This window comes from Sylvia atricapilla, chromosome W, assembly GCF_009819655.1.
Source record: "Sylvia atricapilla isolate bSylAtr1 chromosome W, bSylAtr1.pri, whole genome shotgun sequence".
Lineage (NCBI taxonomy): Eukaryota > Metazoa > Chordata > Aves > Passeriformes > Sylviidae > Sylvia > Sylvia atricapilla.
In genome coordinates, this window is record NC_089173.1 from 2,062,134 (window position 1) to 2,074,761 (window position 12,628).

Here is a 12,628-nt window from a genome sequence, read left to right on the forward strand (position 1 = left end):
GGGGGAGTAATTAAACCAGGACTCATACCAACTCTGTTGAGTTTCTTGTCCTCGTTTTCTCTTTTCCAGGCCTTCTCTGAGTTTAGCCATGGTATCTCTTACCACTCCGGTATGATCTGCATAAACACAACATTGTTCTCCCAAGGCAGCATACAACCCCCCTTGTTGAAGAAACATGAGATCTAACCCTCTTCGGTTTTGTAGGACTACTTCTGACAGTGACCTGACTGATTTCTCTAAAGCACTAATTGATTCTTCTATCCGAGCTAAATCTTCATCTACAGCTATTCTTGATGATTGGAATTTTTGATTCTGCTGAACCAGTGAAGTTATTCCTGTCCCTGCTCCCGCAGCTCCTACAGCTATTAAGGCAGCGACTGTTAGGGCAGAGAGAGTGATAGGTTCTCGTTTCTGCAAATGATGGGAGTTTAGGTGATCATACATGAAATTTTCGGAATGGTATATTATTCTAGGGATAATAGTCACTTGTATACAGTATTCTTCACTCTCATTGAATAGTTTAAGGGATAGACAAGGGGTGACTCCTGTCTTGGAACAAATCCATTTGGTATTGCTGTCTGGCACTAGCCAGTCTGCCGGTGGTTTTTCTTTCAGGGAGGTTATTATTCCGCACAGGTGTTGTCTACTGGGGGGCACGTTACCTATGCACCTTCCTTTCCCAGATATGTATTGCATTGTTATCCCTTGTTTCTTCTCTCTCCATAGACACTGGGATGGGTTTGATCCATTAATTCGTCTTATTCTCGAACGGACTCCTACTGATTCATAAAAAGGTGGTTTGACATCATAACATAACCAACAATGTTGGGTTAAGTTTGGGTTAGTAGAGTTCAAAACTTGATATGTGGTATTTAAGAGTTTCCACAATGGGTCATCTTTTATACTTGAACTGGGATTAAGTTCTGCTGTATTGGTAATATTTAAGACTGGGGCCTCTGTTATGTGTGGAGCTTCTGAGTCTCTCAGGTGGCTAATAACTGGGTTGGGACCTACTGCTTGTGGTTCAGGTGTTACCATTTCTTTCTTGATAAGGAACAACCTGCCTCTGGTAGTACCAGACTTCCAAAATCTCATGCCCCATGTTTTTCCAGTCATCCAGCCGGGATACGTAGGCTTAGATATGTTCACATATATGAATTTACAATTCACTTTGCCTAGTGGGATGCCACGCCGGGGGCCTAGCTGAATGCCACCATATGAATCTTTTTCAGGTGGATCACATCCCCATGGTCCCCACCCTACTTTGAGGAACTTATCAGGACCTGCTCCCGGGCTCCAGTCAGCCGCAATAGTTTCACATCCCCAATATGCACAGTAATAATGCCCTGGACTATTGCAATATCTTTTCCCAGGATTCCAACTTGGACAGATATAGAATCCCTTCAGATTCGGACAGGGTTCTATGGGCACTATTTGACACAGAGTGGGCGTAAAACTAGGGGCTCCCGGTGTAATGATTGTCTGAATCACCTGCTGGTCTTCCCCTCTAACTAGAGACCACTTGAATGGTTGGTGTTCATATTGATCAATTTCCGTCATTACTAAATCACAGAATATTACAAATACCATAAGTCTTAATGCATGCCGTGAAGGGTGGGAGTCCTTTTGTCTACATATTACTTTTAAATTTTCTTTTGATCTCAGGGGCTTGCTAGAGCTTTTGCCTGTGGAGTCATAGGTGCCTTTTTCTAGTGATACGAGGCAGCTTTTCCAGTATTTTTGCACAGTCCCATTCATGGGACTTTGTTCTCCACACTTTCTTACCCTTCTGCCTCGCCTGTCGACTCGGTTGCTTCGAGCCACGGGGGATACCATCTTCTCGGCAGTAAGAGTATTCTTCAGGAGCATTAATGCTGGTTCATTTGCCTCTGCTTATAAGATTCCAAATTTTTATCTTTTCACTAAAGGTATATCACACTTGACTCCTTCAAGAGCTCTATGGTCACACTCCTCTATAATTTCTGTTACAAATGGGATTGGTTTGTTGGAATGATACCAATAATATTCAGGCCGAATTCCATATACAAATATCCTTCACAATTTCACAATTCATTGGTACCCCTTTTTTTTTTTTTTTTTTTTTTTTTTAATACTTTAAAGTGTAAAGCAAATTTGGAGATTTCCCTTTCTTGTTTCTAACAAGGGCTACACACTCCAGAAGGAGGGTATCCTTATTGGCAATAGAACCACCACCATTCTCAGCACACTTTACAAATACAGCATACAAAAGGGTAACAATTACAATTAGAATTTTCACATTAAATTCTAATATCACTACTATTTACATGTGGTTCAGTTACTTCATGATAATTGCTCATGTGTCCTTCTGTTACCAATCAGTTCATTTATGTCCTTTTGAGCGTGATCTTTGAATCTCCAGGTATGCTGATAACTTGCCAGGTAGAGGAGTCTTGGACAGGCCCTTTCACTCAGCTTGCGTGAGTCCACCCTCTTTCGGCTGTCCAGATAGCAGTTTCTGTAGTGAGTAAAACAACATAGGGTCCTTCCCAACGAGGAGTCAGGCAAGACTCTTTCCATGACTTAATCAATACTTTGTCTCCTGGTTTGATTTTGTGCATTGCCACATCTAAAGGTGGCCTCTGGACTGCCAAACCTTTGGCTCGCAGTCTCTCCCTTCTAGTCATTAATTGTATTAGATAGGGTTTAATTTGTGATTCTTCTAATTGGGGATGATCCTGTGGAATTTCTAGATCATATGGCATTCCATATAACATTTCAAAAGGAGAAATCCTGGTCCCAGTATTGAACCTTGGGGGACACCACTAGTGACAGGTTTCCAACTAGACCCTGTGCCACTGATCACAACCCTCTGGGATCTTCCATTCGGTCAGTTCTCAATCCACCTCACTGTCTTCTCATCCAGTCCACACTTTCTGAGTTTGCCTATGAGGATGTTGTGAGAGATGAGGAGAGAGCAGACTGCTAACTGGCCCTCCATATTTAAAGAAAAATTCCATGGAACTCTGAAAAAGAAAACACAGAAACATCTCCTTTTTAGCAAAAGCAAAACATTTACCTGTATGTTACAAAACTGATTCAACATAAAGAACCATTTCTCACACTGATGCAACTATCATCTCTTGCTCTGTATCAGCACCCAAATCTATGACTGTGAAGCAAGGCTATTTCCCCCCAAAAAAAATTTCAGTCACTTATCCAATAAAACAGGCTCAATGATAAATAGACCACACACATCTTGTGGTGGTACATTCTGTCCCCTGTTAATAACCATTTAAACACAGAAGATCAAAGGAAACAGCCTCTGTGAATAAAATGGATTGGACATAGAAAGGTTTGAAATATACCCAAAAAACCTGATCAAAACCAAACAAGGTTAGATGTTGGTGCCAAAAAATTAATATATTTTATTTTATAGTAAAAGAGGCAAAGAGAAAGAAAGAAAGAAAGAAAGAAAGAAAGAAAGAAAGAAAGAAAGAAAGAAAGAAAGAAAGAAAGAAAGAAAGAAAGAAAGAAAGAAAGAAAGAAAAAGAAAGAAAGAAAAAGAAAGTCGTGCATGGGGTTGGGGGTACAGGGAGAGAGTGACAGGGGTTAGGTAGAAACATATCAGCCTTCCAGGGGTCCCAACAATGTCTCATTGCTCCCCTCCATCTGGTCTTCTTGGTTGTGAGAGTCCCCTGCCACTGCCACGCTGCTGCCATGGTGCCGCCATGCCAAGAAGTATAGAATCCCACAGATTAATATATGTTTTGTCCAGGTGGGAATGCCCAGGTGCCTCCCTTGGCACTATGGATCTGTTGCATCATGCTACAGTGCTCTGGTGCAGGGTCTGGGTACCCCTTTGGAAAGGGCCTTTGATGGGCCATGACACCCCCTATGATGTCCTTAATGTGGCTTTTCTCGGGGTGAAGGGGCCTCACAGCTGCGCTAGTCTGCTCAGCAGAGGATGGGTGTCCACTGCCTCGGACCAGAGGATTTTCCACCACACACTCAAAACCTCTCCTCCTCCCCCCACCCTTTGATGTGAGGGTCTGTGAGAGCCTGGCAGCTGATAGCCCCGGGGATGCAGTCTCCACCCTGTAGGTGCTAAGCTTGATCCCTCTGTTTCTGTGTTTTGAGTCCAAGATCCCCCTAATTAGGGTTTTTTGTCCTTTTCGAAGTCCCGTGCCAGAGTCTGAAAGAAGAGCAGAACTCGCAGCTTGGTCTTGAAAGGCGTTTATTAAATTTTTTATCTGAAGGTCAGCGCACTGCCTAACACCAGGCTTAGCATGCTGAAAGACACTGCTGCCAAGAGCACGAGACCTGGTGTCCAAGGTCTCTTAAAGGTTTCTAACCCAATTAACTCTTGAAATGTACTATATTTACAATTTTGTACCAATAATTACTACTAATTCTAGTCACGCAATTTTTTACATCACCTACATTCTACCAATGTCTTTGTGCCACCGTCACAGCAGAAGATGGAGTAGAAGAAGAACTTAAGACACCACCCAAAATTCTCCATTGTTTTAAATGCATATTATATAGTTGGCTTTTCACAAATATTAACATGACGACTATATGTATAATTATACAGTATTATGTTTTTATTAATAAGAGTTTAGAAAGGTAATGAATGTGTATTTTCTGATTATACCAGAGGGTTAAGATTTGGGAGAGGGGGGGTTATCTCTTCTTTGTAGCGTCTAAATCACCAAGCCAGAAGTTATGGGAGGGGGGGTCATCTTGTGACCCTTCATAAAAACCAGTTAACTTTCTGTTTTCTTATACAAATGAAAAGAATCAGAAAACCTCAGAAGAAAATTTACACCCATGTTACCAGATGTCCTGGGGTGACTATAATGCCTCTGTATCCCCAATCGTCTGTTCTGTGTGTGCTGTAGGTTGTGTTCTGTACCTTTAAGTGTGGTTCTGAGGGTGAGCAGGGAAAGAAAACACGCGCAGTTTTGTTTTGAAAAGTGTTCAGTCGTCCGCATTTTTTTTCTCTCTTTCTTGCTCGGGACAGTGTGTTCATCGGATACATGGACAGCAGTGAGAGAGAGAGGGGTTTTTTTCCTTTTAGTTAGTTTAGCAAGCTGAGGCAAAGAAAAAAAATCTTCCTGGACTGTTGTTTTTTTTTCCTTTCCTTGGGGATTGTTCAAATCTGCTCTGGACTGAAAACACAGAGAAGGACTGGGATCTGGTACCCATGGCCCACTGGGGCCTGGACCTCGGCATTTTCCAGCTGGAAAAGGAAAGGGCCGAGTCACCTGGGACTTGTGATTCAAGACTGCGTTTCCAGAGGCGTAAAAACCACTCCCATTCGTCAACCAAGCTGTCAATCAATCTATGCTAGAACTTCCTTAAGAAAGAAAAACCCTTTCACATTCATGCTAAACCACAACATAATTGGCATTTCCACCCGGTTGGGGCAAATAAATTGAGATAAAATTTGATAAGAATTATAAAATGAGATTGGATGGGAGAATGTAAAGGCAAAGCAAGTATTAGCAATGAGTTAAGTATAACTGTAGTAGAATATCTAGGGGTAGAATAGTTCATTGTTTAAGTAGATAAGAGATGTATGTTGTATGTAATTTTGATAATTATTTTAAGCCTGTGTTTTCCAGAGTCGAGGGGTGGAAAGATGTGGTGGTTTAGCATGAATGTGAAAGGGGTTTTTTTTCCTAAGGAAGTTCTAGCATAGATTGACTAACAGCTTGTCTGACGAATGGGAGTGGTTTTTATGCCTCTGGAAACGCAGTCTTGAATCACAAGTCCCAAGTGACTCGGCCCTTTCCTTTTCCAGCTGACAAGGAGCTAACATCACCTCGTAAGTCAGAAGTTCAGGCTGGGCCCCCCAGGGCCAGGCCCGGTCAGGCCTCGGGGGGGGGGGGGGGGGGGGGGGGGGGGGAAAGGGGCCCTGCCTGTGGGAGAGTGGTTGAGGCTGGCCGTGTCCCCTCTGTCCCCTTCCTGGCTCCTCCGATGGGGAGAGGAGGAAGAAGACTGCAGATCAGCAGTGCTGGCCCTGCACCAGGACCACGGTGGCTGTGCTCTGGGGCTTGGCTGCCAGAGCTCCTGGTCCAAAGGAGAAGAGACTTTTTAAAAACTTTTCTCTGGAGCTCCAGGGAGCTGATCCAAGTTTGAGCTGCTTTAGATTTGACCAGGGGTGGAGGAGGGTCGTCCATCAGCATTCTTGAGCAGCTCCCTCTCCCCCTTCCTCCCCCCATCACCTGTGGCCTTGAAGTTCTGGGAGTCAGCTGGAGAGGAGAAAAAAGACTCTGGGCAAAGACTTTAACCCTTTTCCCTCCTCCATGGAAGACAGAGTGATTTAAAATGTAAAGAGACAGCATTGAGACAAAGTCAGTGAAAGAACTGAGAAAGACTATTAAAAGATGGGATGGAGGAAGTGGACATTTTTGACCGGACTTCTCTAGATGTGAAGTATGGTGAAATGGACTGTTTTTGTAATATCCTAATGCTGATTGGGGGAATGCGAGTTCCTAGCCAAAGGGTTGTGTGTATTGATATACATGGGTTTTAACTGAGAATTTTGAATAGAATATGTCCCTGGCTCCTGGGAAAAAACAAGGAGGTCTCTATTTCTTTTGAGATAGAGGCGATTTTAGAGATAGAAGAGAATCCCTGTTTTGTACAAGAAAAGCATTCTTAAAACGAGATCCCAAACATGCAGAAACCCATCAACAGCTTAAAAAACTGTTTATATGGATGGGATTACACAGAATCTGCAGAAATTCCAGGCGCTTGCAGATCTGTGGCATTGAAAGCCACCAGACCTTTTCTTGTAGCGTGTTCTCCATAACCCTAGAGAGGCTCCTATTCCAAGGTGATGTAAGATCGTGTTTAAATGGTGGCAACTGACTGGAAATCATAGTTCTCTCTCTGTGTTGAGTGGGAAAGTGAACAGTTTGGGGGGGGAAGGTGTTTGAATGTCTCATTTTTTGTCTCTGTCTTTTTTTTCTTTAGTGTATGTTAATAAAATCTATCTGTTTTTACTTTCAAGTTGTGCCTGTTTCGCCTTTTTCTCCCAAAATCCTATCTCCCAGTTGGTAAAAGAAATTTGGCGAATGTGGAACCACGACATAAATGGTGTGTTGGCTGGGAAATGCAAACTGAACCCACATCACCAGACTAAGTGGAGCCACCCACAAAATAAATCTATTAGATAAGATGATCGTGAATGCTTAAAACAGATCAAAAGAAGAATGTTTGATTAACATTTACTGAATATTCAACACAGCGGTCCTTAAAGATAGAAGTCCTAAAAGGGTGAGCTGGGCTATGGGCAGACCTTGTGCTGAGACATTAATTTTGAAGAATTAAGGACTTTAGTTAAACTAGATATTGTTGAGGTAGACTTTCCTTGGTTAACAGAAGCCGCATTTAAGGAACTGATAAATCAGGAGGCCTGTCAACTTAATCAATAGACTCCAAGAATACAATGTGATCATAAATCAGATAGTCTTGAGAAAACAGGATCCAGGTGTCACCAACACTAAAAAGTTAAAAAGTCAAAGTGAGGAAGACCCATCTTACTTCATCATTTTGAGACCCCACCCCATAAGAAGGACCACCAACCCATTTCAAAGAACAAACTACGCATGCTTAATCGCTTTTTGGCTAATTACCATACGAAGCAGGGAATGGGATCGACCAGAGTTATGAATATGCATTTGTGTTTTGGATATTCAATACACTTGTACATAAAAAGACCCTGTGATCATCTGTGAATTGCACGTGTGTATTTGGGAGCTATCCCGCATGCTGCCCGGCATCGTAATAAACGTACACTTTTTAAATTCAGACTGTTAGAGAGTCTTTGTCCATCATAGTTGGATATCGGTATTAGATCAATATCCATATTTTAATAAATCAGTGCCAAGCCCCCTTGGCTGAGAGGCTTTGCTTATTCTGTCTCCTAATTTGTCAATTTTAAATTTTTTTTATAAAACTTATAAATTTTTAAAAAGAGTGGAACTCTGAAACAATCCCCCGCAGCCCCCCCCCAGGGCTAGCTCAGTTTCTTGGGAGGCTTTGGGGGAATATTTCAGGGACAGGGAAAAAGATCCAAAAGAGGCTCTTACCCCCAGGGTTGATCCAAGATGTTTATTCCAGGAGGGGAAACGAGGGCAGGAGGCCCAGAGGGCAAGAGAGGTCCAGAAGGAGAGAGGGCCAGAGAGCAAGAGGGCCGGAGGGCAAGAGGGACAGAGGGCAAGAGGAAGAAAGAGGAAGATCAGGGCCTTATCAAGGCTTCTGCTTGGGGGGATGGCTGGACCTCAGCCAATTGGGTCAAGAAAGTAAGGAAGGGTCAGACTACATGGTTACAGGCTTCACGGGTCCTGGGGGGAAACCATTCCCCAGAGAAATACAACAGAACTCATTTTTCACATCCATCTTGCCTCTATCTTCTTCCATTCTAAAAACCCAAAACTACAAATTTTCAACCTGTGACAAACTAAACTACTGTCTAATTCAAATTTTTTTTTTGTTCTCTTTTCATCCATAAGTGTTGGCAATTTTTCCCATGGGCTAAGGTCAAAGCAATGCTTTCCAGGGGTCCTGGCAGGGCTCCCGGACCCCCCAGGACAGTTTGAGGGGTTTTCCCCGTGCCCTGGACTCCAACACTCTGTGAATGGATTCTTTTTACCCCAGCCCAGACCTGAGTCCCTATCTTATCTTCATTGAGTAGTGGAGGTCAGAAAGACTATTCAGGGTGTGGTGGTCTTCTCTGCAGCTTTTGTAATACAGTTTTGCTGTAATAGGCAAAGGTCCTTCATGAAGATGTTTAAGCCATAAATTATAACATTCAGTCTCCAACACTCCCTCCCAGGCTGCACTATGATCTGAGAAATGCTCATTAGGCCTTGAGGAACAGCACCTGGGCTGAGCTCCTCTTGAGCTTATCAGAAACACTGCCTGTTCCCAGGAACTTGTGCTGTCGAAGGAGCTTGTCTTTTTTAAAAAACATCCTTGGAAACTTATTTTTCTTGCCTGAATAACCCAAATGGAATAACATTTTTGTTATCAAACTTTCAAAGAAAGTTACTGTTGTGAGGAAAGTGTTAAAAGTAAAAAAAATGTTGTAGATTCACTCAAGGGACCTTGCAGTTGGGAATGCTGAGGTCTGGAAAATAACAGTGTGGGAAACCCCATATATTATGCCTACTGCTGTTTGTCCTCTGTTTTAAGAAGTAGAATCTCTATGTAGAGATAACGTAGGTGTTTGCAGAGACTTGGAGGCATTTTCATGGACATGTTTGAGCTCACTGTTTTGGGAGAGAGAAGATCAAAGTTCAGAGATCATAAAAAGCATAGAGGAGATCACAGCATGGTAGCAAACTATGTGTGCACAGGCCCCTGATAAATGGGTGCAAACAGCAGCCCCTGTCTGCTAGCATGGACTGATCCTAATGGTGCCAGCATTGCTGCTTGTGTGTCTCCACCTGGGTGTTGATTCAGTGAAACATGAGATTGGAAACTAGAGAATATTAATCATAGAAAATAGAAGATATTGATTAAAGAATAGGCATTCAGATGATGTGTATTGCTGCTCTTTATACTGTACTAGTTGCTTAGGAAGAGAAGGGACAGAACTACGTGCCAGAACAGCAAGAAAGAATGCAAAGATGCTTGATAAGGGGAGGATGCTTACCAAAACAGGAGACAAGAATACAAGATTACCAGAGATACTGAGATAACAGGCACCTTGGTCCCCCAGGACCAGATAAAAATGGCCTTATAGCTTGGACTATCAGTGGGCATGCCCAAGACAGCAGGGTCAGAAGTTCATCTCTGAGGAAGACTATTTATCTTCATCTCTAAAACCCCCAAGACGACCACCAGAGACAACTGCCCAGGCGCAAGAGACTGATAAGACGATTAGAATACGAAGTGGAGGGGGAGGGGAGCCAAGGAATGAATATGCATAGATGTATTGCGAAACCTGATGCATATGTAATATTCTAGAGGTTAAAAGAAAACACGAGTGATCAAGGGGCTGCGCATGCCTTTGGGAGCTATCCTGCATTGTGCCCAGCGCTGAATAAATCACATACCTACTTTAAAACTCACTCTGTCTCTGAGTTTTAGAGTCTTTCTGCATGTCATCAGGATCCTCCAGTGAGCAAGGTAATTAAATAAATTTACTCTTTGCATTTCAGCCAAGGTCTTGTGGTTGTTCTGGCTGCCTGCCTGTAATGATTCACACAGTTACCTACCTGAATTGCAGCCAGGATGGAAAATTCCTGTGACTAAAGGAAATTCTCTTGTGACCCTATAAACAGCAGTCTTAACTGAGACCCTTTGAGCTGTCCTGGACTGCAGCAGGCTGTAAACAGTAATGTACTTCTGAGTAGGACACCTAGCAGAGCTAGTGAACTCTCAAGTTTGCTATATTTAGAGGACCACTGACAAATGCTGTCAATGGAGCCTAGGCTGATACCTCCAATCCTCAAGGCTCAACCCTTAGCCCATTTGAGAAGATGCAAAAGCATCCAATGTGAGTACTTCACTGAACTAGAGGGGAATTTTTCACAAGTATATACCCTGTACATACACCTTTATATGCATGCAAGTATGCATATGCTATAACAAATATACTAGGAATGCTGCTCTCCTGGATTCTTAAGTACTTTAGATTTTAAGTAAGTTAGGCCTGTGAGTTACTGTTGTGCTTATAGGAGATTCTATATGAATCTTTTGTTAAATTGTTTAACTTAAAACTATTGATTCAGTGCTGTAATGTTCAAGTGCTGTTAAACCTTTAGGCCTAAAGCGTTGGTTAAGTCTGGGGTTAAGTTTGTCAGGGGAGTCCACAATGAACCTTGTGTCTCAATGGAAGGCTCTCCCTTATTCCTTTTTATCCTTACCGTTTCCTATCCTTACCTTCCCCCCCCCCGCCCCCGCCCGCCCACCCCACCCTGCCCTGCCCCAGCCTCCACATAGACAATTTTTGGGTTGATACTGAGTTTAGATTGATTGATTTTAGTTTGTTTTTTCTCTGTGTGCTGTAACCTTCAAGTAGAGTGAACCTTGACAATGAACTTTGTAGTGCTTTCACTTTTATATTAAACCTGGTTTTGCCGATACTATTGCCAGTGATGCTTTAAGTGACCTTTAAAAACTAATTTGCGATACACCTCAGTCTCTCATGTCAGAGGGAATCGAAACTCCCCTAGCTCGGAAGGGACAGGGACGGATCTGCCTCATGTCCGCCGTTGGCGGTAGTGCGTAGTGTCATTTCCGGGGAAGTTCGTAACAACCTCAAGCAACAGGAACATCCGGCTCAGGTTTGGGGAGGCTCAGTCAGTATTGTGCAGTTTGTGGTGAGGATGGCGTCGTGGTTTTCCTCCCTTCAAAGTCTTGGTTCGGTTGAGGAAGATGAGGAACAGGAATTCACTCTTACCTCTATTCAGCACCTGTCGGAAGGGCAGGTACGTTTCTTCCCGTACCATTTGTCATGCTGTTTTCTTGTTCTGCTGAGTTTGTATGAGAATTCATGAGCTTCTTCCTTCCTCCGGCAGGGGGGCTTCAGCCGCATTTACCAGGGGCATGGATTTCCGTTGCTAGACCAAACTTTGGGTGGAAGCACGCGTGATTCCCACTGCTGGGGCATTCTACATTGCCAGAGGCTGCAACTGCAGGGCTTATGCCTGGTTTCAGCGCTCCGGGTTCTTGGGGGAAGGGCTTTTGACTATCAGTTTACAGAATCAATTTACAAAGAAATGAATCTGTTTGGGGCTCATATACGTGTAGTTTCTTTGCGCTGTATGGTGTAAAATATAAAATGAAACCACTGAAGAGGTCCAAAGATGTGAGTCTAAGAATTGATTAAACTTTTTTTTTCTTTTTCTTAAATAATCACAAGTCTGGGGCATCGGGAGTGTAAACAGGCATGCAGAAGTGAATGCTTATCCTGGATCTATTTAGCTATCCTTAGATGTCTGTAAAGAGTTGACTCTGGCTGGATGCCAAGCACCCACCAAACTGCTCTATCACTCCCTCCCCAACTGGACAGGGGAGAGAAAATATAACGAAAAGTTCATGAGTTAAGGGCCGGGAGAAATCACTCACCAAATACCATCACGGGCAAAACAGACTCAGCTTGAGAATATTAATTGAATTTATTACCAGTCAAAATCAGAGAAGGATAATGAGAAGTAAAATAAATTTTTAAAACACCTCCCCCCCCCCCTTACCAGCTCTCCCTCCTCCCCGCCAGCAGTGCAGGGAGACAGGGAATGGGGGTTACTGTCAGTTCATCACACATCGTTCCTGCCACTGGTCAGGGAGAAGTCCTTTCCCTGCTCCAGCTTGGGGTCCCTTCTCCACAAACTTCTCCCACATGAGTCCATCCCATGGGCTACAGTTCTTCACGAACTGCTCCAAAATGGATCACTCTTCCACAGAGTGCAGTCCTTCAGGCACAGCCTGCTCCAGCGTGGGTCCCCCACAGAGTCACAAGTCCTACCAGGGACCTGCTCCAGTGTGAGCTTCCCACAGGGTTACAGCCCTCTTCCAGGTATCCACCTGCTTCAGCGTGAGTCTCTTCCACAGGCTGCAGGTGGATCTTTGCATTCCCATTAACTCCATGGGCTGCAGGGGAATCTCAGTTCTGGCACCTGGAGTA

The 12,628-nt window shown here is 43.5% G+C and overlaps 1 protein-coding gene across 2 annotated transcripts in view; it reads left to right on the forward strand.

Moving 5' to 3' along the window:
• Positions 1–11,257: 11,257 nt before the first annotated feature.
• The window catches only part of LOC136373337 (hsp90 co-chaperone Cdc37-like 1), a 75,542-nt gene continuing 74,171 nt past the window's right edge, over positions 11,258–12,628 (forward strand). The window contains exon 1 of one of the 2 annotated variants that reach the window (XM_066338243.1): positions 11,258–11,432. In XM_066338243.1, the coding sequence (XP_066194340.1) occupies positions 11,331–11,432 (102 nt within the window). In that variant the 5' untranslated portion in view covers positions 11,258–11,330. The remainder of the gene's footprint in view (positions 11,433–12,628) is intronic. The other variant, XM_066338244.1, reaches the window with a different exon arrangement.